At 42.2% G+C, this 26,977-nt stretch overlaps 1 protein-coding gene across 1 annotated transcript in view; it reads right to left on the reverse strand.

Annotated features, from left to right (window-relative positions):
- The window catches only part of BCL2L12 (BCL2 like 12), a 96,489-nt gene extending 85,065 nt beyond the window's left edge, over positions 1–11,424 (reverse strand). The window contains exon 1 of the mRNA XM_044082077.1: positions 11,406–11,424. Within this exon, the coding sequence (XP_043938012.1) occupies positions 11,406–11,424 (19 nt within the window). The remainder of the gene's footprint in view (positions 1–11,405) is intronic.
- Positions 11,425–26,977: the final 15,553 nt, after the last annotated feature.

Below are 26,977 nucleotides of genomic sequence, written 5' to 3' on the forward strand. Positions count from 1 at the left end.
CCATCAAAGGGGGTGTTGGTGAAAGATGCCCTGAAGGGTTCCACAAAGTTACATAACCGCATCCAAACATGCCTCCTCAAGGCCACACCTGTGCCTGCAGCCCTACTCGCACCATTGGCTGCATAAGAGTGAGCCACATGGAGGAGTTTACTACCGAATTAAGAGTCGCCAGCTCTGAGGCAACCTTAGCCTGGGCCCCCGCATCTGATGGATCTTGAAGGACATATCCTAGCTCTTTAAGGAGATCCCTTTGAAGGCAGGTAAAGTGGCACAAGTAGTTCAGCGACCTCATGGAGAAGGTCGCTGAGGAAAACATCCGCTTCCCATATCTGTCCATCGTCCTAGATTCCTTATTAGGGGGATGGACAGACAAAAGTTTCAGCCAACTCCTTTTTTGTGGCTGCTGCTACTACCATGGCATCAACGGGAACACCCTCTGTCAGAAATTGCTTGTCCTGTGGTGCAGTAATAAATTTTGTGGGTCTTCGGGGGGGGTTGGTTCCACCGTGTCTGGGGCTGACCATGCCTTCCGAGCCACCACCGACATCAGTGGATCAAAAGGCGGAGACACCCAGGAGGTGGAGGGTCGGGAACCAAACACATCCAGGAATACAGACTCATCCTCGGAAGGGTTAAGGGTAGTCCAGTTCTCCCTCTGCCTAAGTATCTCAAGGAAGTCTGAGAAAGAGACATCTTCAGAGGGGGATCTCGGGGACCCTTCTGAATCCTCTAGTCGGTATCGGAAGGGACAGACTCAGGGGAGTCAACATGCTTCCTCTTGCATTTCCTCTTTCGAGGGGGCTCCTCTGAATGATCAGGGGAGGCCTCGGAAGAGGAAGATACACCCAATGGGGTGCCCTGGAGCACTTGTTCCCCACGCTTGGGGTCTGGAAGAGGGGCAGATGCAGGCACCATGGGGGGAGGAGCCGATGAGGCTGATCGTGGAGCTGACTCAGAGGCCAGCACACTCCTCATGACCTCGAAGGCACCCCTTCCCGATAGCGGAGAAGGCTCCGGCGAGACCGGAATCCTTCCCGGCACTGAGAGAGACGGCTCCGAAGCCGATGTAGGAGCCGAACTCACCTGCGCCGAAGCTCAGAGGGAGAATGGGGTCGGACAAGGGTCCGATGCCACTCGCCCCCTTGGAGCCAACGAGGGAGTCCCGGGTGCCCAGATCCCTCCAAGGACGGCACCATGGAAGTGATCGGAGCAGACGATGGAACCGAAAGGGTAGGTATCGGCGCCGACAGTTCAACGATCCGAACCCCAACAATCTCCGGCTCCAAACTCAAGGGGTGAGTCGAAGCAGGAACTACTGCAGAGACGGGCAGAGCCGAACCCTGATGAGGGGGGGCTGGATAACATTTTAGCCAGGGCCTGCAATTTTAGAAGCCTGCTCACCACTCTCTCCACATCATGGTCAGATACTCTAGAAGACTGAGAAGAGTGGGATTGGTGACTTCGCTCCGACTGTAACAGAGGCGACCCCGGAGCAGAGTGTATTGACTGTAGGGATGGAGATCTAGAGCAATTTCGGCTCCCTGACGGTTCTGACACCAGAGTCAGGGCTGACTGGGAGACAGGTACTTTGGTTCCAGCTGGAACCGAAGTTGAAGCAGACGCTACACCCGATGATGGCTCCGAACTAGGAGCAGACGGCTTCGTTGGCTTAGAGGGTTTCACTGGCTGGGCCTCAGCTGGTGACCCTTCAGGTTTGAGCAAACCCCTAAGGATTAGCTTATTCCTATGCTCCTGCAGGACTCTTGGACTAAAGGCATGGCACACCGAACAAGAGTCCTGCAGGTGTAGGGCGCCCAAACAGTAGACACAAGAAGTGTGACCATCTGTCAGTGACATCTTCTGACAGCATGAGTCACACTCCTTGAACCCAGATACTTTCGTATCTTTAGACATTCCTGTAAAAGGAAATATCAATCGCAGAAAAAAAAGCAACAGAAGGGAAGTAGGTAACCAGTAAAACACACGCACTCAGCATAAGTTACCACACCCTAACAGCACACACACACACACACTATATATCTAAGAAAATAGTAAATAAACCTACTGATATACAACAATTTCTAATAAAAAAACTACTATATAAATATTGAAGAACAAGGATTAGCCTCTAACTAAAAACGGCTACCTTGAAGAAAACAAAAGGGAGAGGGGGGAGGGGAAAACTCTCTAACAAAAAAACGAGTTTCCAAGGGAAAGGAGACTAAATTACTAGAACTACTATAACTATTCTAAAACACTAACTACAATAGAAAATTTTTATATAAGCTAACAATAAAATCGAAAAATATGACCTGAGCCAGCAAAAGCAACCTCGCAGCAGAAAGGCAAACAAGATCTGGGTATCTAGCACCAGGCATCATGGGATATAGGTGGGCCTCGAGCCAGTAAGCAGCTCTCGAGCTTTTGAAGATGGTCGAGTCGGAGCCGATCAGCAAGAATGAAGGCGAGATAGACAACTTAACATTGGTGGTTATTTTAAAATTTCCTGTAGTGGAAGTGACAATGTAATATGAAAGGGGTTAGTAAACAGTAGGCTGCTGACTGGAGGGGGACTGCTGAGGTTTTCTGCTGGCTCTGACATGAGTGAGGCAAGTAATTTCAGTTCTGTATAAATAGAGACACTTCGGCTGGAGATAAAAACACTAATAAAAATAACAAAAAGGTAAGCGCTTTCGAGGTAACCCTCTTCTTCAGACCTAAATACAAACTAATAATCCTGGATTTAAATACAAGCACTGACCAATAAAAACAAGGCTTAGTAATGCATCGTAAACAGTTAATTAATGTGGTAAACCTCTTTTCTTCAAAAGAGGTTTTAAAGACAAAGCACTATTTAGGCCAGGTGGAAAATATGCCTTGAAATCCACAATTCATCTTAATTCAACATATTCTGTCTCATTTTTAATGTCCCCTTCATGCAAACTGACATTCATTTTCTGCAAAACTAAAAATTTTAAATGATGCTGTGTATCATGATCTATTACATGCTTAGCTAGTGCATTCGTGCATTTGCTGTTACGTATGCCATTGAGATGTTCCAAAATTCTTTCTTTTAACATGTGATTAGTCTCGCCTATGTAAAATGCACTACATAAATTACACTTTGCTAAATAAACAATGTTTCTTGTGGAACAATCAGCATAAAAAGAAAACTCTATATGCTTATCATTTAGTGGAAGTCTGACCATCCAAGCAGACCATATATAAGCACAAGCTTTACAAGTTCTACAGGGGTGGGTACCTCTACGCTGCGAGTTACACCTCTCACATATATTATGGTGCTTGTAACAACCTTTGTTTCAAGTTTCATTATTCTTGAAGCTAAAGCTCGGATTAGTTCCCAGTACCTGGCTAATACTTGCATCAGTCAACAAAATAGGCCAATTCTTTTTAACAATATCACATACTACATTGACATTGTTAGAAAAAGTCACACGCAACCTATTCACAGGTTGATTTACTTTCCTTCCTGCACTTTGTACTTCAACTTGACAACTATCAGGAAAATAGGGCTTGGTTTTACAGATATCGGAGGAATTAACCTCCTCTATTGCACTATGTCAAACTTCTTGTATCCTCTCTATCTAGGAGATCTGATGCAAGGCCCTGGACCGCAGCAGTGTAGTCAGCCCTATCAGTGTGAAGTCTCCTACAGCGTAGCACTTGATTCTTGACTACATTTTTGATATGCCTGGGATGCATGCTGGACTGATGGAGAATGTTATTCTTCCTACAATCTTTCCTGCACATTTTAGTAGATACATCTCCTAATATACTCTTACTAACAAGAACATCCAGAAAGTCCAGCTTTTCTTTTGAAAATTTAAGTGAGAAAGAGAGGCAAGATGTAGTATTCAAGGATGTTGCACAAAACTATCTAAATCTTGCTCATTCCCATGCCAAGTAAAAAAGATGTCATCCACAAAACGCTTGTAAAACGTAATGTGTTGCTTGAACAAGTCAGAGACAAATACCATCTCCTTCATCCATTGGGCCAGCACAATGTTGGCGTACGTGTAAGCACACGCTGTGCCCATAGCAACTCCTACTTTCTGAAGGAAGAATTCATTCTCAAATAGAAAAACATTGTTCTCTAATCAAGTAATGCACAAATCATATTCACTTTGATAATAGAAAACTCACTTTATTTAGAAAGTTTCTAACATAGGTTCATAGGCAGGTACTAGGCTATCTGCCCAAGGGCATTTACAAGCCTAGCTAGAATGTGTTGGCTTTCGCCTCCCTTTTAAATTAGTTTTCTGGGCCTCTGTCTAGCAGGGCCACCGAAGCGATCCCAGGGGTAAACTTACGATTTCCCATCCACTCATCAAGATTCCTCTTGAAGAGTCTCAGCGAGGGGGCTCTGCCTTATATAGACTGGGATTTATTCCAGAGCGAGGGAAGTATCTGGGACAAGACTCTCTCTCCAGCATGACCTGTTTATTGTTATGCTGAGGTTTAATTCACTAGAGCGTGTGGCTCTAAGAGATTTGGTTTTCTTGAGGTGGAGCATGTCCATTAATTCTGGGTTGGACATGGCCTTATACATCAGGCAGAGATCACCGCTGAGCAGGCGCATAAGCAACAGAGTATAGCTGGAGTTTCTTTAGTCGAGCTACATAGGGCATCTCTTTGAGGCCCATGATCCTCTTGGTGAGGTACTTCTCTGGTCTTTCCAGCTGTTGCAGGTGTCGAGTAAGGTACATACCAAATGGGGCATTGTACTCTACTATGGGCCTAATGAGTGATGAGTAGAGGGGCACAATGACATCTCTTGATCTAGAGGTGAACCCCTTTGTGATTAGGTGGGCTACATAGAAAGAATTTCTAACCACTTTGTCAATATGATTATCAAAGGAGAGGTTGCTATCTACCTGAGTCCCCAGGTCCCTAATTACATTTTCGGTACCTAGTGGATTACCACCTATGTGGTAATTCGTGGGCACTGTTTTTTCAAAAGGGGATGACTATGCATTTTTTGGCATTCAGCTTGAGGCCATGGCTCTGACACCAGGTATCTGTCTCTGTAAGACCCTTCTGGAGGATGTCTGTCAGCCGGAGAGCTGATTATGGCCCCCAGTTTGCAGTCATCCGCGAACTTGGTGAGCCATAGTCCTCCCGTGCTTGCCTGTACCCCAGAGAAGTATATACCGAACAGGAGGGGTCCCAGGACCAAGCCCTGTGGGATGCCACTTGTAAGTGATTTAGAGTCGGACATGGCACCCGAAACTCTGACCATGTGTGTTCTATCCGTGAGCCAGTGGGCCACCCATCTCGTGACATAGGGGTTAATGTTCAAGCTGGTGAGCTTGTCTATGATGCCAGAGTGGGGAATGGTGTCAAAGGCCTCAGCGAGATCCAGGTAGGCTGTGTGGACTACCTTCCCTTCATCTATGGTCTTGGCAACTGTTTCAAAGAAGTCAACTAGCTTTAGGAGGCAGGATCTGCCTTTAACAAAGCTGAATTGGGTAGGGTCCAGTGTCTGGAGGTTCCCAATGTTTCTGTTTATGAGTTCCATGATGATTCACTCCATAGCTTTGCAGATCAGGCTAGTCAGGCTTATAGGGCGATAGTTCCCAGGTTCTGTTGTAGAACCCCCTTTGTGGAGTGGGATGACTGTTGCTGTATGCCATTCTTTGGGTACATAGCCTGTGGTAAGGCTGAGACTAAATAGTGAATTTAGGTGAGGGTTTAGTTCCTTTTGGAGCTTGTGTAAGATGCAGCCTGGGACACCATCCGGTCCCATTGATGCTGTGTTCTTAGCTTTGGAGAGGGCTGTTTTTACTTGCATGTCCATGATGTCTGGGGCTCTGCATTCTTCTGGGATGGACACGGGCCCTTTTGGGGGTGGGGAGAGGGTGAAGTTTGCACTGAACTTTTCAGCCAGGATGTTGGCAATGTCAATTGGTTCAGTATATTTTTTGCCATTTTGCACTAGCTCAGAGCATATCTGAGAGTTGCCACCCAAGTTTTTGACATAGCTAAAGAAGGCTTTGTGGTTATCTTTAGAGTCTTTGGCAATTTTTCTTTCAAAACTGGCCTTGGTTGAATTTATGAGGGATCGTAGTTTCTTGCTAATATTGATCAATGATGCCTTTCCTTTTTGGGATTTTGCTCCATCATGTAGTAGTTTCCTCCTTCTGTTGTATAACTTATTTATGGTCGGGGATCACCAGACTGGTTTCCTCTTTTTGGAGGAGTGAGTCTTGGTGTTTCTTGGGATGGCTCGATCCATGCATCCCTGTAGATGCTCATAGAATGCACTTGTAAAGGATTCTGCAGTTTGGGTAGCATTATCTTTTAGCAAGGGGGCTTTGAAACTTTCCACCTCGGTCTTGAGAAGTGTGAAGTTTGCTTTTGAAAAGTTTTTCACAGTGGTTTCTTGACTGGGGGTAGGGTCGGGATGTGGATGTCCAGTGTGATTAGTTTGTGATCTGATCTCACCAGCGAGGGGTTTACCTCCAGTGTGGAACACTGATAGCCCATGTTGGTGATGATCAGGTTCAGTATGTTGTCAGCTCTAGTGGGCGCGGTGACCAGCTGTTCCAGGGCGTTAGAGTTTATAAACTCTAGGAAGCATTGGGCAAAGGAGTTTGTACTAGAGTACTTTTCCCAGTCAATGTCCGGGTAGTTGAAATCTCCCAATATCATGGTGTTTGGTAGGACCTTTATATTTTACAGTGTTCTCAGGAATGCTAAGTGGGGGTCCTGAGACAAGGTAGTTGGTCTGTAGCAGGCTACGATCTGAAAAGCAGCCTTGCCCACTGTTAGTTGCACATGGATGGTCTCTGAGGCCCCGTGTTGTGCTACTAACCTGGAGGTGTGGGTATCCTTTATGAAAATGGATACGCCCCCCCCTCCTTTTCTAATTTGGTCCAGGTTCTGGGGCTGAAAGTTATGATACGAGTTGTCGCCTGGTAGTGCTGGGGTGCTCTCTAAAGCTTAGAACCAGGTTTCTGTTACTGCACAGATATCGATTTGCTCTATGCTAAGGAGTACCTCGAGTACGTGCATTTTGAGGTTTAGACTTCTGGCATTGAGTAGCATTATCCTCAGTTTTTGGTTTCTTGTGTTTTTATGGAGGCGGGTCTATCCTTTCAGCCTTGCCTAAAAAAGGCACCATGGGGGTGGCAAGAGCCTTGGCCAGTATTCGAAAGCCTAAGAGCGACAGGTGCAAGCCATCTCTGGTGAAGCAGCGTGGCTTGTCGAGCATGTCATCCCAGGCTGACAGGCACTGGATCCCCTTTGAATGACACCAATAGCTTAGCCAATTGTTAAAACTGATAATCTTTTCCTCGTATTGTGGCATCATTCTTGGTGAGGGCAAGATGCTACTCAGGGTCATGGTCATACCGGCCTGGGCTACATGATCAGAGAGCTCCTCTAGGTCTCTTTTCATGCAGTCCAGGGAGGTACGTCTCAGGTCGTTCACGCCACCATGTACAATGACAGTCATATTTGTACTTGCTTTGGAGTGACCCGAGTGCTTGTGTTATGTGGCAGATCCTTGCACCAGACAGGCAGCTCACAGTAACCTTCTCCTTGTTCAGTCTAGTGAGTGGGACATCAGTGTGCCTGACTATGGAGTCACCTATTACTAGTGTATTGGGTGTGTTGTTTTGCCTTATGGGCTGTCGTTGCTTGGCACACTATCTTTGTGAAGTATGTGATAAAAGGTTTTTGTTTGAGGGTGGAGGTTGCTTGGATGTCTGCTTTGGAGTTCTCGGCTGCTTTAGCAGGTTTTTATTTAGAGCCTCCGAGCATGTTTTTGAGTATTTGTGTGTGTTGTTTGCTGGTGTATGTATGACTGTTTTATGTGAGACTGGAAATGTGGTGCAAGTGTTTCCCTTCTCCTCCTGACTGGCTGTTCCAGCCTTGGGTTGAGAGAGCTTGGCCTCCAGTTTGGCTGTATAGTTGCATCTCTCACATACATTTGTGTTTGTTGGAAGGAGGAGAGGGTTGTCCGTGTACATGAAGCAATTGTAACACTGCCTCAAGATTACCAAATTCACCAGCTGGACTGGAAAGTATACCTGAAACTGCCCTTTGGACATACCTGTATGGATAACTGAACTGTTTACTAATTTCCTGGTAGGGACGATATAGGGATCCTTGAACTTTTGTATGGTAAAGGGGGAGATGCTGTGTTAGAGTTTATTAGTGCTTACTGAGAGCTTGGAGTAAAGTGCTGGGCTGTAACAAGGAAGTTTGAGTGCTTTGTTTCAGAGTTTGACTACTTCTAAGGGAAAAATTGAAGAGCAGACTTCGTGGAGCCTGGAATAGTTTAACCCTAGCTAGCCGGCGCTGCGCAAAACCGCACTAATGCGGGTTTTAAGGCAGGGAGATGAAAGAGCTAGGAATTAGCCCAAAACGGCCAATAAACTACAAGTTGCTGGGCTGTGACCACTCCACCAGGGACAGATAGGCTGCTCAAAGCTCCTCACTCTCACTGGTGAACAGAGAAACTTCCTCCTACCCAAGTAAGGATATGGGCAACACAGGAGCCTATACCACAGTCCTGAATTCAGCAGAGCCTGAAAACTGGACTAGACTAGCTTAGAAAAGGCGGGAAACCAGAATATTTTTTTTGTTTGTTTTTTTGACAGGGATACAGTAAGTTTCAACAAAAAAACACTTTAAATGCTTCTATCAGGCTAGCGCACTTTAGTGTGTAGCCTACAACAGTTAAAACAGTAGAAAAATGACTTGCGTGCTAACAGCAAAAAACAGAAAAAAAAGTTTTAGTATGCAGAAAACAGTTCAGAAATGCCAGAAATCGCTTTTCGGCGAGTCTAGCAGTCGCAAGAGAAAATGCAGAGAAAAAAACACTTATATCTGGTGAAAAGTCACTTTTGTCGCTCTGCTGCTTGCAGTACTCTGCAGGACACCACGAGGAGTTTGGCTGAGTAAAATACAAGCGCTAATGTGGGTTTTAAAGCAGGGAGATGAAAGAGCTAGGAATTAGCCCAAAATGGCCAATACACTACAAGTTGCTGGACTGTGACCACTCCTCCAGGGACAGATAGGCTGCTCAAAGCTCCTCACTCTCACTGGTGAACAGAGAAACTTCCTTCTATCCAAGTAAGGATATGGGCAACACAGGAACCTATACCACAGTCCTGAATTCAGCACAGCCTGAAAACTGAACTAGACTAGCTTAGAAAAGGCAGGAAAACAAGAATATTTTTCTTTGTTTTTTTTTTTTCTTTTTTGACAGGGATACAATAAGTTTCAACAAACAAAAAACACTTTAAATCCTCTACTCCTTCTTCATTAGGAATGACCGTAAATAATGAACTCGCATCCAAAGTTACAAAAATAACTTCATTGATGTATCCTGTTAAGACTTGGCCCAAAGAAACAAATGCTCCAGTTGAAGGGCTCAGATTTTCAGTGTTCCGGATTTATTTTTTTGAGATTCTTAAGCTGTTTGCATCACTTATCCATGGACTTGGTGTACTGCAGACTCTCCATTTCTTTTAGTGGATTTAAGTTTTTCTTGAATAGGGTTAAGATGTAGGAAGGTAGAAGAGTATAAACACATCTGCACAGTTGTCCTTATTCAGTTCAGCTGTAAAGATTTTTGCAGAATTATCTAGGATATAGTCTGGAAAAAAAAAAACCTGAAGCAACTGCCTGTATACAAGAACACAGACAGAAAAACCCTGTACAAACCAGTAAAAGCCACTGCAAGTTCTACTTTATCAACAGAGTGAGCAGTGTAGGTCTATTATAATCTTCTCTCTGTGATACTCCTACAGATTCTTCTGCTGTGCACACTACTGGACCCTCCCCCCTTTTTCCTCCCATTTACTGCCACAAATATATACATTTTTCCAAAGCTTTGCATTTTTATATTCTTATATTTGATCTTGTATATCAATTTCTTTTATATTCTTATATTTTATTCTCCCGTTTATTGTAACAAATGTATACAGTTTCCCAAAGCTTTACATTTATTTTATATTCTACTTCTCTGATAGTCTACTACATCTGCTTTTGAATTCACACAGATAAACAGACACCTTTAGGTATTGACAATACCATAAAAGTTAAAGCACGAAAGTAGAACCACCAGCTAGTAATCCAACACAGGAATTTTACTGTAAACACACACACACTGTCGTCTCGGCTCCACAAGCCTTCAAGGAGTATAACATTAGCAATGAATAACCTGCCTAAATACATCCTTCAATTAAACAATTAAAAAATACAATTAATCAATTCATTACAATCTTTTACAATAAAATTCCTGTGTTGGATTACTAGCTGGTGGTTCTACTACCTTTAGGTACTGACCTGGGCTAGCTGGTTGATTGTTCTCACAGCTTTCTCCAAGTCCTGGTCCATAGCCCCCCTTTCTTGTTCTGCTATCATATTTCTAGTGCAAGTTTCCTAGCCCTATCAAACCTGTTTTCTCACAGCTTTCTCCAAGCCCTGGCTCTTAGCCCTCCCCCCTTTCTCTCAGTCTCCTAACAATCTTATTGTAAGCTTCCCAGCCCTGTCAATCCTGTCCATTTCCCTCCCACTTCCTCTTGAGAGTTTACTTGTTTCTCCCCTGAGCTGCAGCTCCATCTTTAAATACTAAAAACCTCTGCCTGACTACACTCAGTCTGTCCCACGGGCATCCCTCAGTAGTGTGCACAACTGTAAGTACCATTTGTACTTATGATTGTACTTGTATACTGAAATAAAAAAAAAACTAATGTAGAAAGGGACCATCTTTTGACTTCGCTTTTCTGCCCTTGCTTCATAGGAATCCCCAGTAGTGTACTCAATCATACCATATTCCATTCTTTTTTAATTAGTACTTCTCAGTGAACTGGAACTCCCTGTTGGTGCATAAATAATAAACAAATGTAACATTCAAACCAAAATGATAGGCTGCCCTATTTTTGCAGTTGCCAACCTTTTCACTGATTGTTTTCAGTTAGGCGACTGCTGCTCCTCCCAAAAGGTGTAACCCACTCCGTTCGCCCTTTGTGCTCACTCTACTACCGTACCCTTCCCCCAAATCTCACCCGCCCCCACTACCTATACGTTTACACATCCCCTGCCTCTTCCCACCAAACACCTCTCCAATCACGAAGAAAGGGTATTGTGTGTAACGCCAACAAAGTAGTAATCCGAACCCAGTACCTAGTAGCTCGAACAGTACGGAAATAAATGAGATCTCTGTTATAGACTTAACGATACAGTTAAGCCAAACCCCCACCCACCTGGAGATCTACATCACCCCAAACATCCATCCTCCTACAATGCTCTACATAACAGATCCCCCTATAACCCCATTTGCCCTACTAGTCTCTTTCTCTCTTCTCTTACCCATCTCACACTTTTTCCCAACCCTTGTTATAACTCACACACACTCCACTACATCTTACCATCAATCTCACTTTCCATTCTACTCATCCATCTCACATGAACTCTTTACCTCTAACCCAATCTATTTTTTCAAACCAAAACTGCTCCCAACCCAACACCCCTGTACTCCCCTCAAGTGCGATACCAGAAAATCACTATTCTCACACAACCCAAGCTACCCTTGCCCAACACACTGCCTCACTCTTCTACTCCAGCACATCTCTCTCTTACTAGCTGGTGACATCCACCCAAACCCCGGAACCATCCCTAACATCAATCTCACCAAACCCTCCACTCAACCCACAAACTCAAAGTCCATTCGCCTTACAACACAAAACACAAAGCCGCCTCCTTCTCATTTGGCTGTTCCCGTTAGGGGTTGCCACAGCGGATATCTGTTTCCATTTCTTCCTGTCCTCTGCATACTGCTCTGTCACACGAACCGCCTGCATGTCCTCTCACACCACGTCCATAAACCTTATCGTAGGCCTTCCTCTTACCTGGCAGCTCCATCCTTAGCATCCTTTTCCCAATATACCCATCATCCCTCCTCATCACATGTCCAAACCAACGCAATCTTGCCAGTCTCCAAACCGTCCAACCTGAGCTGACCCTCTAATATATGGATTCCTAATCCCGTCCATCGTTGTCACACCCAGTGCAAATCTTAACATCTTTAACTCTGCCACTTTCAGCTCCGATTCCTGCCTTTTTGTCAATGCCACCATCTCCAACCCATACAACATAGCTGGTCTCACTATCCTCTTGTAGAGCTTCCCTTTCATTCTTACTGGCACCAGTCTGTCACAAATCACTCCTGACACTCTTCTCCACCCATTTCACCCTGCCTGTACTCTCTTCTTCACCTCTCTTCCACACTCACCATTACTCTGAACTGTTGATCCCAAGTACTTAAACTAATCCACCTTCGCCAACTCTACTCTCTGCATCCTCACCAATCCTCTATCCTCCCTCTCATTCACACACATTGTCTTAGTCCTGCTGACCTTCATTCCTCTCCTCTCTAGAGCATATCTCCACCTAACAGATCAAATAAAAGCCTCTAGCTAGACGATCTGAAGAAGATACCGAAAATGCTTATCATTTGGAATACATAGGGACTGTTTTATTCTACATCAAGATTTTAACTTGACATGAAGATTTTAACTTTTCCTACAATAAAAGGATTTTAACTGCCTTTAAAGCTAGAAGCTTTTATTTGATCTGTTAGACTGGTTAAGCTGTTATCACAGTTCATCATAGTCACATAGCAGCTACTACATCTTCAGTGTGGATACTTTGTATATCAGACCAAAATGATTGGATACTTTGAAGCCATCATAAGACTGGATACTTTGGAGCCATCATTTTGCTATGGTATAACTGCATTCACAGCGTGAATATCTTTTAAGTGCATTTAATTTAAGTACTGGAAATGTATGCAAGTTTTTTGCTGTATATGTTGCACTTTTAAGTTTTATATCATTTAACCACACTACCTATTCTCCAAGAGAACATTACTTCACTGGCCATTGTTGTACAGTGTTCCATTTTGAATACTGTTTTTACTTGTTACTGATAGCTGTACTTTACCATTAGGAGGTACCCTTTCTTTATTATTCTTAAAAATAGGTACCAAAATACTTTCTCCACTCAAGTATCCTCTGACTTTCCAAGATTTCATTAAACAATCTGGTTAAGAACTCCACTGCCATTTCTCCTAAGCACCTCCATGCTTCCACTGGTATGTCATCTGGACCAACAGCCTTTCCATTCTTCATCCTCTTCAAACCTGTCCGTACTTCCTCCTTGCTAATCTGTTTCACTTCCTGATTCACTATCCCCACATCATCCAACCTTCTCTCTCATTCTCTTCATTCCTCAGCCCCTCAAAGTATTCTGTCTGCTCAACACACTCTCCTCGCTTGTGAGTACGTTTCCCTCACTATCCTTTATCACCCTTACCTGCTGCACATCTTTCCCAGCTCAGTCCCTCTGTCTAGCCACTCGGTACAGGTCCTTTTCTCCCTCTTTAGTGTTCAACCTTTCATACAATTCTCCATATGCCTTATCCTTAACCTTCGCCACCTCTCTCTGCCATGCTCCTCATCTCCTTATACTCCTGTCTACTTTCTTCATCGCTTTGACAATCCCACTTTTTCGCCAGCCTCTTCCTCTGTATACTCTCCTGTACTTCCTCATTCCACCACCAGGTCTCCTCCTCCTTCCTCTGTCCAGATGTCACACCAAGCACCTTTCTAGCTGTCTCTCTTACCCTCTCTGCTGTAGTAACCCAGCTATTCAGTAACTCTTCACTGCCCCCCAGTGCCTGTTTTAACTCTTCCCTGAACTCCACCTCACAATCACCCTTTTTCAACTTCCACCATTTGATCCTTGGCCCTACTCTCACACTTGTTGTCCTCTTCTTGATCACCAACATCATCCTATAGACCACCATTCTATGCTGCCTAACTACACTTTCTCCTGTCACCACTTTACAGTCTCCAATCTTTTTGGACTGGCCCTCCTGCATCGGATATAATCCACCTGTGTGCATCTTCCTTCCCTCTTGTACGTCACCCTATGCTCCTCCTTCTTAAAATACGTATTCACCACAGCCCATGTCCATCCTTTTCGCAAAATCCACTATCGTCTGACCTTCTGCATTCCTCTCCTTAACACCATACCTGCCCATCACTTCCTCTTCCCGTTTGTTCCCTTCACCAACATGCCCACTGAAATCTGCTCCCAATCACCAGTCTCTCACCCTTGGGTACACTCTCCACCACTTCATCCAACTCGCTCCAAAAGTTTTCTCTCATCCATCGCACACCCAACTTGCAGAGCATATGCACTAGCAACAATCACTACACCATCAATTTCCTACTTCATAAACATCACTCTATCCAGCACTCTTTTCACCTCCAAAACACTCTTGGCATACTGTTCCTTCAGGATAATCCCTACCCAATTTCTCCTCCCATTCACAACATGACAAAACAATTTGAACCCACCTCCTATACACCTGGCCTTACTCCCCTTCCATCTGGTCTCTTGCACACACAATATATCAACGTTCCTTCTATCCATTATATCACCAGCTCTCTCCCAATACCAGTCATACTGCCAACATTCAATGTTCCTACCCTCACTACTACACTCCTAACCTTCCTCCTCTCTTTCAGCTTTTAGGCATGCCTTCCCCCTCTTCTTCTCCTTCGGCCAACAGTAGCCCAATTTCCGCCAGCAGCCTGTTGGCTAACAGTACTGGTGGTGGTCGTCGTTAATCTGAGCCTAGACTGATCCGGTATGGAAATCTGTATTAGACAATGCACAAAGCCTAAAAAACAAAATCCCTAAACCTCCATGTCCAGCTCTCCCATAACCATGCCATTACCGCCATTTCTGAAACCTGGCTGAAAACCTACATAAAAGATAGCGATATCCTACCACCAAGTTTTCAAATCATTTGCAACAGAGCCCACAAAAAAGGAGGTGGAGTAGCAATAATCTACCCCACCTCCCATACCATAACTCCCTACTCCAATAAAATACCACCTTTGCCAAAGCTGAAGTTATACTAGGTTTACTAAAAATAAACTACAAGTCCAGATGTATCGCTGCCCTCTATATTCTCCCTGGTGATATTAAAACTCTTGAAAACATCCTGTCCTGGTTCTCCTCCAATATAAAAAATTAAACCTTTATACTCCGATACAAACATCAACTGGTATACTATTAACTCTGAAGCCCCGTCCCAAACAATCAACCTGTGCAACTTCTCTCAACTAATAATCTCCAACCAGACCAAATAAAGATGGTACCTCTGGTACAATCATTGACTGAATCCTAACAACTCACCCAAACCTCATCACCAAAGCCGGAACATTACCTGATCCTCTCAGCAATCACCTACCAGCCTTTGCCGACCGTCTCCCATCTCCACTGCATAACCACCACCACTACATCCAAACCCACAACCTCTCCTCTTTCAACCCTCTAACTTTCTCCAAATGCTTAAAGCATACTGACTGGTCCCTCTAAAAATTCTTCCTCTAGATTATGCCGTTTCCTACTTTAACCACTCATTCCTAACCCTTCTCAATCAGCAAGCCCCCCCCCCCCCCAAACCAAATGCATAAAAACCAATCCCTGCCCATGGTTATCAAAAGATACTAAACTAGCCTTGTACCAAAGGGACAAAAAATGAAAATATCAAAAACAAAAACCCCAACACCCTCGTAGAGTAGAGTATAAGCAACTACAAAACACCGCAAAAAAATAAAGACTGCAAAGCCCACTACTCCATACTCCAGTCCTTGCACTCAACAAATCCAAAAAAATTCTGGGTCTCCATCGCATCCATGCTGCATCCTGGCAACAAAGAAAATCCCTGCCCAGACTCCAACCTTGAAACAGCCAGCTTAACTCCTTCATAGAATGCATAGCTAAACTATCAGACTTGTTACCACCACCTCAATAAACCTTCCACCACATCCTTCTGCTCAAGCCCATCCACACAAGCACTATAAAAAGATTTCTCCTCAAACTCAAACCCTGTCGCAATGCACCTGACAACCTTCCACCCACCTTCCTCAAACAATCTGCAGATATTGCTTATCTCATTTCTATGCTTATAAATAGAGCCATACAAGAGTCATATGTCCCTTCTATCTGGCACCATGCTTACTTCATCCCCATCCACAAAGGTGGCAAAAATACTGATACCACCAACTTCAGGCCTATTGCCATCCTTTCCCCTCTTTCTAAAATACTAGAGAAAATACAAGCAAAACTCATGGCACACCCAACACTAAATCTCCTCTAACCTACCCAACAAGGCTTCCTCCCTGGCAACAGCACCATGACTGCCCTTCTTTCCTTTCTTGAAACCATAAACCTCTAACGCGACAAAGGCAAGTTCGTATCCACACTATTCCTAGATCCGTCAAATGCCTTTGACACCATCTTGCACACCCTACTTGTATCCCAACTCTCCACCCTACACCTCTCTTCCAACCATTGCCTGGTTTTCCAGTTACTTGTACAACCACCACCAATCTGTCCAATGGAAAACATCAACCTCCCCCTTCCTTCCCACACCCACAGGTGTCCCACAAGGTTCTGTTCTTGGCCCTCTTCTCTTCAACCTATTCATTAACAACTTCCACCAATCCATCCCAGACTCATCATCCAATATGCAGATGACTCAACAATCATCTGCTCAGCCTTCTCCACCTCCAAGCTCCTAGCAAAAACCCAGCTAGCCTTCTCCTAAACAGAAAACTGGATGCAGTCTAACCATCTGGCACTAAATGCAAATAAAACCAAACTAATGTTTTTCCCCTACCAAAACTCCATTGACAAATCCACATTCACCATACAGAACCAAAACACCCTCCTTGAAATCGTTCCCAACACCGAGCTTCTTGGCATCATTATTGATGAACTAAAATCTGATACCCACATCTGCTCCGCAATTACGAAAACCCACCAAAAGTTAGGTCTCTACAGGCACAACCACTTCCTAAGCCCATCTAACCGTCAAACTCTTGCATCCACCTTCCTACTCCCCTCCCTTATGTATGGTGCCCCTCTTTTCACCAATCTCCATCTTGGCCTTTGGTCCAAACTTGAATCCTGCTACCACACGCTCTCCAAATTTGCAACCAATTCAAAACACCCATCCCACCACTGCCACTCCCTCCTCACCCTCAAATGGCTTGAACTACCTGACTACCTCAGTTACCTACAACTCACCATTGCCCACAAGCTCATCTTTAAACCTGCCAACTGCCCAGTTCTCAGTACTTCCTTAACCTTACATTCCCAACTGTTCACTCAGATCCAAAAACCAAAACCTCCTTCAGGTCCACAAACCTGCACGATCTTCTGGCCATCTACTGCTATCCCAATTCCTTAGCTAAACAGTGGAACTCTTCCCACACACCTACACAACCTACCTAACCATACAAATTTCAAATCTCAGCTACTCTCTCATCTTTCTTCCAAATGGGAACGCCCTTGCCACGCTCCAAATTAAACCCTCCCCAATTCCACCTTGCACTGACTCATCCAACTACCTCTACTATTACTTCATCCCACCCAAAACAATCCCTCCCCTACCAAAAATTAATTTTCTCTCTAATATCTATTGTACTATACTCTCCAATATCAATTACTATTACCATCTCCATGCATATTTTCCTAACCTACTAATGGCTAGTAACTATATATTCTGAAAGCGAAACGTATGGTACGTGAACGCATTAGAGATCACATCTACTGTACGAATAAGGGTTTTGATTATAGTGCATTAGCCAAACATACATTACAGTCTGGTGAGAAACATTCATTTCGATTTCAAGTATTATAAGCATTGAATATTAATAACAGATTAGGGGATATTGTCAATAATACGGAGACTGTGGAAACTAGATGGATTTTAAGGTTAGGTGCCCAGAGAGGGCGGGGACTTAATGATGTCGTCCCCTTGAAACCTTTGTTGAAATCCCGTAAGATTAAATAGTCTATTATAACAATTAATTACACTTATTTATATATTCATTTATGCATATAAATCATTTATTAGGTTAGTCCTTATTTATTTATTTCTTTTACAATGATCCAGCAGTGGGATGTAGTTTTATATGTATGTTAACATCGTCTCTGTGATAGTTGATGACTGAATTGTTTAAATTGATCGCTTATTTTTAATTGCTGATGATATATAATGAGCCTTTGCTTACATATATTTGTACGTCTGATGAAGCGGTTTATACCGTGAAAGCGCTTACGTTCTTTGCAATACATTCAATTTTATACGTTTGTTATTCTGCTGCCTTCTTGGATCTTTAGTTTTGGGTACTTGGATTTGTTTTACTGTTCGCATTTTTGGGAATTATAGTTCATTTTGTGCTCACGATATATTCTGAAATATTAAACCTACAATTGAGTTTATAACAAAAATAGTCACTGCATGTAAATGTTGAAATTGATGTACTGAATTATGTCTTTTCATTTTTGTAACATTGTGACAAGCCAATTACAAATATCATGGAGCTTATCTGTAAATGTTTAATTAGCTGTATGAACTATGTCCTTTTGTAACATGTGAAATGTAACTTGCAATTATTGTGCAGCTTTTCTCCCCAGGCCTCCACTGAAAACGGGCTCTTCTTGACCCAGTGGACTTCCCTGGTCATCAAACTTAAATAAAATAAATAAATATAAAATACTTAATCAGGAAGTAAATATGGGACTGTGGTTGCTAAAGGGAACTGCACTTTTTTTCTGGTAAACAAGTTAAAATAATGTCAACAAGTGTGAATTCAGAGCTAATGGAATTAGCCTTGTCCCGTATGTGCAAAATTGTGGCAGGGGGGCTATTCTGTTAACATGCAGGGGTTTATGAACTTCTGAAGAATATTGTTTAAGGTAAAGTGTTGCACTGGAATAGCTTGGAGAAATACAGATCACAGACAGCAGTTTGACAAGTGCATCAAGCAATAATTGGACTACTAGCCAGCTTGGTCTGACTGCCAGACATGGAGTCACTATTTGCCATCACAGTAGGGGAAGTATTAGGACTTTTTTTTTATGAAAAGCATAGTAAACCCACACCTTGGTGAGCACCTGGTCTATCATCTTTACAGTACAGCTGGATGTGAAATATGCCAGAATGTGCATAGAGATTTTTAATCAAGTATCAAGGGTGGTCATTTGTTTAGCAGGGTGTTGAAATGCCCAGCACTTTAACTGGGTACACTTCTTAAAAATGAAAATCTTCATAGAGACTGGTATAAGATTTTTGAAAAGATTACAGTATAGTAGTGTGAAAAGAAGGGCCTGCACTATTGTTTATCTCTTGCTTGCAGTTGCAATTACAAGAATCGTTGCTAAAATAAAATGTCAGGATAGTGGTTTCACCAACTCTAGTGTAGAGGATTGTGCCCTCTTTATAAGGGGGTGGAGCAAGAGGAACACCCAAGTCCACCAAATGGGAATCTGTAGAGCTAAAGGTTTTGTTTAAGAACTGCTAAGGTTTAGTGGAGGTTGACAGGAATTTTGTAGTTTGGTTAAAAGTTAGAGGACAGAATGAGGATGGTAGTGAACAACAAAAGTTTTAAAATAACCATGATGTGCAACAGGTATAGTAAAACAGTTTGTAGTTGATAAAAGAGTAAGGAAGTGTGAAGGAAAATGCATTGGAGAGAGAAATAGTTGACCGGTAGAAATGGCGGTGATAAATGCAGTGTAATAGGTGGTGTTGAAGGACAGAAGTACATGGAGCAAGGAGATGAAGTAGGTGGAGCTAGGTGAAGTAATTGGGTATTAGGAATGAAGGGAAGAGCACTATAAAGAAAACGGTGTAGAGGGTGGGTAAGAATTGGTGAAGGGGAACAAAGCAAAGTCAAGTGGAGCAGGCTGGCAGTGCGTCTCAATGAAAGCAAATCAGTGAACGTCAGAGATACAAGGTAGAGAGACACCTAGAGAAAGGAACAGGGCATAATAGATGTAGAAAAAAAATAGTGAGTCCAGACACCTGTAAGGAAGAGGAAAGTGAGAAACTGAATGGGCAAGGCAGAGAAGCGATGTACGAGCAAGCAATAATGGTCCAAAAGGGTGCTGAAAACGGGTTAATTCTCTGATAATGCCCACCATGAATGGCATTACTGCAGTTAGAGAGTGGGTTGCTAAATCATTTTGTATTTGTTTTATTACATATCATTTACCCCAATCTAATGTTTCAAACTTGCTGTAGCATATGTAGCTGTTGACACAGAACTTCACTTATGCATGTGTTTAACATACAAACAAACACACGCATACCCAGCAGTCACTACCAGTTTAAGTGAATAACTTCAGATGTTTCACTGTGATCAAGTGAATGAAAACAAATCACAGAATGTAAGTAGTGCAACTCTCTCCCAGGCCTCTTACTGTCCCTGATTTTGTTGCATAGTTCTACTTTCTTGCTCCGCCTCTCAGACAATTTGATTTGTTGGTAAATCACAGAGGATAAAGTGAGGCAATAATGTTAGACATTAATTTCATGCTTCTTACTGTAATCAACTTCTTTCAACTGCAGAAGGTCTATGTGCTCGCTCTCTTGCTATGCTCTATTTTTCACAGATGTGCTCACGCACATACACAAGTTTAGTGAGCATAAAAAAAGGTTGATGTTTACTTACTTCTGTCCTAGCATCACAGCAATTAATGATATTGTCATGAAGTGAATTTTTTTTTTTTTTTTTTTTTTTTTAACTGTGCATTGCCTGTATATTAATAGCCTGCTGGAGAGCATTTGTTTTCCAATCAGAGGAAGACGTACAATTCATTCTTTAAAAATGAACACAGATAGTAAGGTCCCTTCCCTAGAAGTGCTAATTAGAAAATAAAGTGATAAGAATGATATAATAAGGGGCAAGCAGCAGGCTGTAGGCTACCTTTACACAAAACAAGTCCCTCCAAAAACAAAATTAAATAATAGGTCCTGTGTACAGGTATGTTCCAACTGGATAACTGAAAATGCACAACAAATGTAAATGGAACAGTCCTTACTTAGATTAGTAATGAGTTGTTTCAGGGTCTTCTATAGGTTTTACCCTTATAGTAGTAATTAAATATAAATCTACCCTTAAAGTAGCAATTAAAGTGTAACACATTGTTAGAAATTACTTTGACCATCCATGGCAAAGTGTGATTTAATGAAATAGTTATTAAAAGTACAAAAAGGCAAATTACAATTAAAATGCAACTAACCTCTATGCATTTTTTGCAATAGGTGTTGTCATATTCCCATGGGAAACTAAGGGAGAGCAAGAAGCAAATAATCCAGGTAAGTGCATAATATGTCTAGTTCAGTGAGCTGCCTTGGATTTTATAAATTAAAGAAATCAGCCTGTAATTTATAATTCAGATGAGCATATTTTGCTGTTAGCAGCAATTTTTCATCTACATGCATTAATATGATTTCTCATCGTTTAGTAACCATTTTCCTATCTAGGTGCACCAGTTTAACTTTCACAGAAAAGTACAAAAACATTCCTACTTTTATAAATGCTGGTTTAGCACTTCAACTAGAGTTTTGTTTGATGCTGTGAAACATCTGCACAACTTCTTACTACATGCTTTAGTTATTTATTTGCTACTGGGAAAGTCCATGTGAGCACAGTCCTCCCTCATCAGAAGAGGCCCGGGGAGAAAATCTCCACATTACATATATCGTCAGAGGCAAATAGCTTGAGCTAACAAAAGTTTACTACATAACAGAGTCATATAATTTAACAGGTGCCCCCCCCCCCCACCATGCTACTTACTACACAGTGAAGGGCCAGTGTAAAATCTTAAGCTCCATCTGCAAGGGAAACCATGTCAAGTTTGACTGATATGATGAGAAAAAATACATACTACTGCAGTCTGCTCCCAATCTGGGCACTACGGAGCAAGCCAGCTCCGTTATTTCCCATCTCCCTCAAGCATGAGGAAAAAGAAAAGCTCTTCGATATTTTTAAACTATAGCAAACTGTTTGCTACAGTTTATGACACAAAGGGAACTTGGCTAAAGTGCTTCAGTTCCAGCAGCAAACACAGTAACTGCAAAAGGCAAGTATTCCACTTAAAGCAGACAGGGATCTGCCCTTTCTATCCTCCAACAGTTTGTACAGGGTAGATGCCCCCTTCACCCCCCACCATAGCTAGACCACTGACTGTAGAAAAGCCAAAATAATTTGGTCAGGGAACTTTCCAAAGTATCTTAAGATCTTAAAAAAAAAAGTCCCTCCATTACAGTAGTAAAAGTTTAGAAAGGAGCAACTAAATCATGTTAGTGCAGTCTGTCCAAGAAATGAGCATCCATAACTTAAAAATGTACAAACATAACATTCTAAAGCATTCTGAGGAGTCTTACAACTTAAACAACCTGCCTCTCCAACAATGCCCATTTTTTAGGAAGCACCTTATGCTACTATTATGCTACTATACAGCGCCCACTAAAATATGCCCAAATAAAATGGGGGGGGGGGGGATTTCTGGATTGAAGTTTCACTTCTTTTGTTCTTTCAAGGAAATGGATGGCCGCGGTACTGCAGCAGTTAACATTGCCGCCTCAAAGCAAGAGGTTCTCCGGTTCAGTTCTTGGCTAGGGTGCCCTCTGTATGGAGTTTGTCTGTCCTCTCTGCAGTCAGGTGGGTTTCCTCTGGGTCATCCTGTTTCCTCCCACATCCCAAAGACACGCTGAAGGTGGATTGGGCACTCTAAATTGGCCCTAGATGTGAGTGCATGCATCTTCTCTGGAAAGTTGGGCGCTGGGCTGGCAACTTGACACCATAAAACTCCACTGCCAATCGTTCTGTAGACTGTTCTGCTGTGGTGACCCCTCTCTTTCATTGAGATCATTATACTCAGTTTCTAGGACAGTCCATGTACCACCTTTTTGCACTTTCCCTAGCGACTTCCTCGGTGGGGTGGTCTGGTGAAGTATCAGAAGAGATTAGGATACCCTGCTAGGTAGTCTAGAAGCTTTGAGCTGGTTGTCCTTGTGGGGTAGAATGTTGTGGCTTAGGGTGTAAGTCATCAGAGAAGGAGAGGGTGGATCCGAGACAGCAGGACCCATCCGTCCTGCTGGAGCAAAAAACATACTCTTCATAACTTCAAAGGCAGATTGCTTCATACAGAAGCAAGCAAGTGGAGCCGAGAAAGCAAGTTTCTGGCTCATAACCTCGCTCCGCTCCAACAGCAAACCCACCAGAGGTAGAAGTCTGAGCCAAGCTGTCCACTGTTACGTCTCCGAGAGGAAGAATGGCTCGAAAAACTATGCATAGACTCAACCCTCCTGAATGTGACCTGGATGATTTACCTCCGAGAAAGTCAGAGCTAATACAAATACACTTAGAGCATCATTTGGATCTGAAAAAAGTGCTTTCTGTGGATCCAAACCAGAAGGACCCAGAACACTCAGATCCAAGGACTCTAAAAGCAACAAGTTGGATTAGAGAAGGAGCTGTAATGGGTGGAGTAGTGGATAAAATGAAATACTCCACAGAAACACAGCAAACACGAACTGATAAATTCTGTGGTACCAAGAAAGAGGCAACAGTATTCCAAACTCAAAATTTATTAGAACAAGTTTAGCGCTTTCTTTCCATGTATCACACAGAACTTCCCCAGTACTAATCTGTTATTAATGACACTTTATATACATAATTAAAATCACATGATACAATGTTAGACCCAACCTACCAATTAAAACTGACTGCAAAGTAAAATGATACACACGGATAAAAATAAAAACATTGAACTATGTAGCGCCATAGTATTTTAACTTTAATACAGAATTAATAGCCATTGAATCATTCAAACTAAAAAACACATTGCATTAACTAAAAGCATTTTAATTTACATTTATTAAGATGCCCTTCTATAACAAAACCCCTTTTGTTAATTGCTCATAACTACAAAAGCAAAATTGTGGTCTTTATTTTCTTGTACATGTCTGAAAAGGGAATTTGTGGGCTTTGATTTTTGTAATGCAAAAAAACATTCTGGTAACTAGTACTGTTATTAGAAGTATTCTGTCACAGGGCATTATAGCCGAGACTCAAAAAATGTGGTGTATGGAGCTATGTGTTCGGTGTCTCCTTTTTACAAAGGAAAACCCAAAGGATGCTTAAGAATCGAATTTATGAACACATGCAAGACATACAAAAATCGAAGACCACAGAGTTATAAACAAGCTAAATACAGACAGGTAAACATTACATATAACGTTAGACAGATTCTTTTCATATACAGTACCGCTTAATATTCAACCAGCCACTGAAAATTCCATATAATAAAAAGTACATTCAGCTTTTTTTTTTGGTCTACAAAAACACGGATGGACCTGTAGCTGAATATCATCCCCATACTTCCTGTAATACTAAAAACATTCCTCTTTCAACCCATACAGTAACAGTGAGCAATGGACAGTCCATGTCATATTCTTTCAAAAAGACAAGTACTTTGAAATTCTTTCCACCACCAAAGGTTACCACTCTACTAGGAAAAACAAACCTTAAACAGCTGAATAAATAACTTAATCATCTATCTTTTTATGTCCAAAATGACCCCATGACTGAACAGACAAAATTAATAAAAACACTCAGTTTACCTGCATAACAAACTTTGCCATTCTCTACAAAACATTTTTTAATGTACCAGGATGGAAATCTCAACCATTCAAACACATTTAGCTACTCTTTCTGACCCCCTGCAAAGGAACTTGCTATGCCCTCTCCAAATGAATACAATTTGCTGGGCAACCCAGCCATTTAACCATCCCTGCCTTCATATAAAACCACACAATTCCAGTCCTATTTCCCATTCCAAAACTCTTAACGTGCAAATACATTTTTTTCCTTGCTTCATCTTCCATGTCTACTATCTTAGAAATAAACATTGCTAACTTCACGAGTTATTTAGCAGCTTGTTCCTAGAAATTCAACTGCCTGAACCTAAGCACTGTACCAACTAAAGTTAAAACAGAAATTATCAAGTTGCAAAATAAGTCGGATAATAAAAACAGTCAAGGGATACAAGCCAAAATCATTAATGTGCAAATGAGTTTAATATCTTACTGTTTATGTGTAGGACACAGATTAAGCTGTCTTCACTACTTCAGTTGTATCATTTTCCCTACAAGTCTTGATTGTTCATCATGCATATCCCCAACAAAATAGTTTCCACCAGCATCTACACTATAAATGCTATGGCAGTGGTGTACAGTATTTCTTCAACACCTTCCAAAACTCTTGCTGACATGCACAGGCGCTCGCACCCAAACTTCCTCCCTGAAAAATACCAAACTCAGCACTACTAAACATTAGTTCTTCCACTCCACAAGTCATTATTTAGTCTCACACTGCAGAAGCTATCACAAAATTTAACTGCTTTAACAGAATGACCACAGAAGATGCCTTCCCTCAACAAAGAGTGGAAGATCTTGCCGCTTTTGATATAATTATTTTTGGTAGCATTAGTGTATTAATGAAATATTTAAAGCATTTATAAACAAGCAAGTCTTCATGCTACTTCTTAACATGGTTAAATGACTTGCTTGGAGTCGCACAGTAAAACTGGGGCAGAGAAAAATCAAACCTTGGGCTACTGGGAGCAGCCTGATTAACAGCTAACTAGCTTAGTAAGGACAGGGAGAAAAGCCTGGGCCAAATAAGAATTCCCTCAACACAGACATAAATATAAAGCCTTCTTGGACAAAAGTCACTTTTGCAAATTGGCAGGTTTTTTTCCCTGAAGTCCATGTAATTCGGATAAAAGCACTCGTGGAATAAAAATCCTGGTTTCACTAATGCCTCCTTTTAGATTCTTGGTTGGATTATTTTATTTTTTGTTGCTCACTTTTGCAAATTAGAAGTTGAAAATGCAAAAATCCATATACCTTCGCAACTAACATCCTTAGTCCAGCCAAAACAGTACTGGGGAGTAATCAAGGGCACTGGCTATTTCAATAATACCGGAAGTATCAACAGCAATAGCATGACAAAACATGCTGGGGGACATTAAGTCTCTCTCCTCCCCTCCTCTAACTAGGCTTCGAACAACCTAGGTTTTGCTTTACTACTCCTTGTACTACAGGGATCTCTGAAAGGACAAAATATACAACCTTAATCCCAAACGTACTCCTTCTGTCCTGAAAATGTGTGCTGAACAACTTTCCACACATTTAGCACACGTCCTTAACCTATCACCACAGGCAGCACCTCTCAGCAAATGCCTCCACTTCTAATTCCAGTTCCCAAATCGGATAAAGCAGCTTCCCCTAAAGAATACCAACCTATAAGCTATCTTCTGCACTAATACAAAAACATTTTTGAAAAATCTCATGTATGAGCATATTTATGACCACCTTAGCAAACACAGACTCCTAAATGATTCACAACATGGCTTTCATTGTTAACAGTTTGTTACCTGCTATTCCACCAGCAGATTAAGCATTCACATCTCTAGAGAAGGGGTATTCAATTTGGGCCATCTTCACTAACCTCTTTAGGGCCTTTGAAAATACATAACACTCCATCACCTCCCCATTTTCTGCATGGAGTCAGGGTGTTGTGTCAACTCTCTCAATTCAATGCCACTCTCCTACCTTCAAAACTTGTGTCTGGCTGCCACAGGTCTTCTCTCACAATTCATCCACCTCTTTTTGTTGGATGCTCATATTTCCTCTTGCCTTCCTTCCTGTCTGCCCAAAATAATCTTCACCAAATTGTACGGATTCATGCACATATGCAGAAAAAAAGAATCCAATCTGCTTTCTCTGACCTTGCCTGCAAATGGAGCTACTTTGGCTTCTGCTTTGATGTCCTTGTTTGTAACGCAGTGTACATCTTACCACCCTATCTCAGACACTTCACTTCCATAACTTTGTTTCAACAGTCCTGGCTTTACTGTCCAGGTTTCTGTAGCATACAATACTTCTGTACGCACCACTGTTTTTCATACCTTACCTTTCTTAATTCCTTGGTATTCTTCTGTCATACACTACACCTGACAATCTGCCAGTTGGCTGCAGCCCATCCGATTCTAGCTT

Source organism: Protopterus annectens, chromosome 9.part0, assembly GCF_019279795.1.
Source record: "Protopterus annectens isolate FY-2018-M chromosome 9.part0, PAN1.0, whole genome shotgun sequence".
NCBI classification, from domain to species: domain Eukaryota; kingdom Metazoa; phylum Chordata; order Ceratodontiformes; family Protopteridae; genus Protopterus; species Protopterus annectens.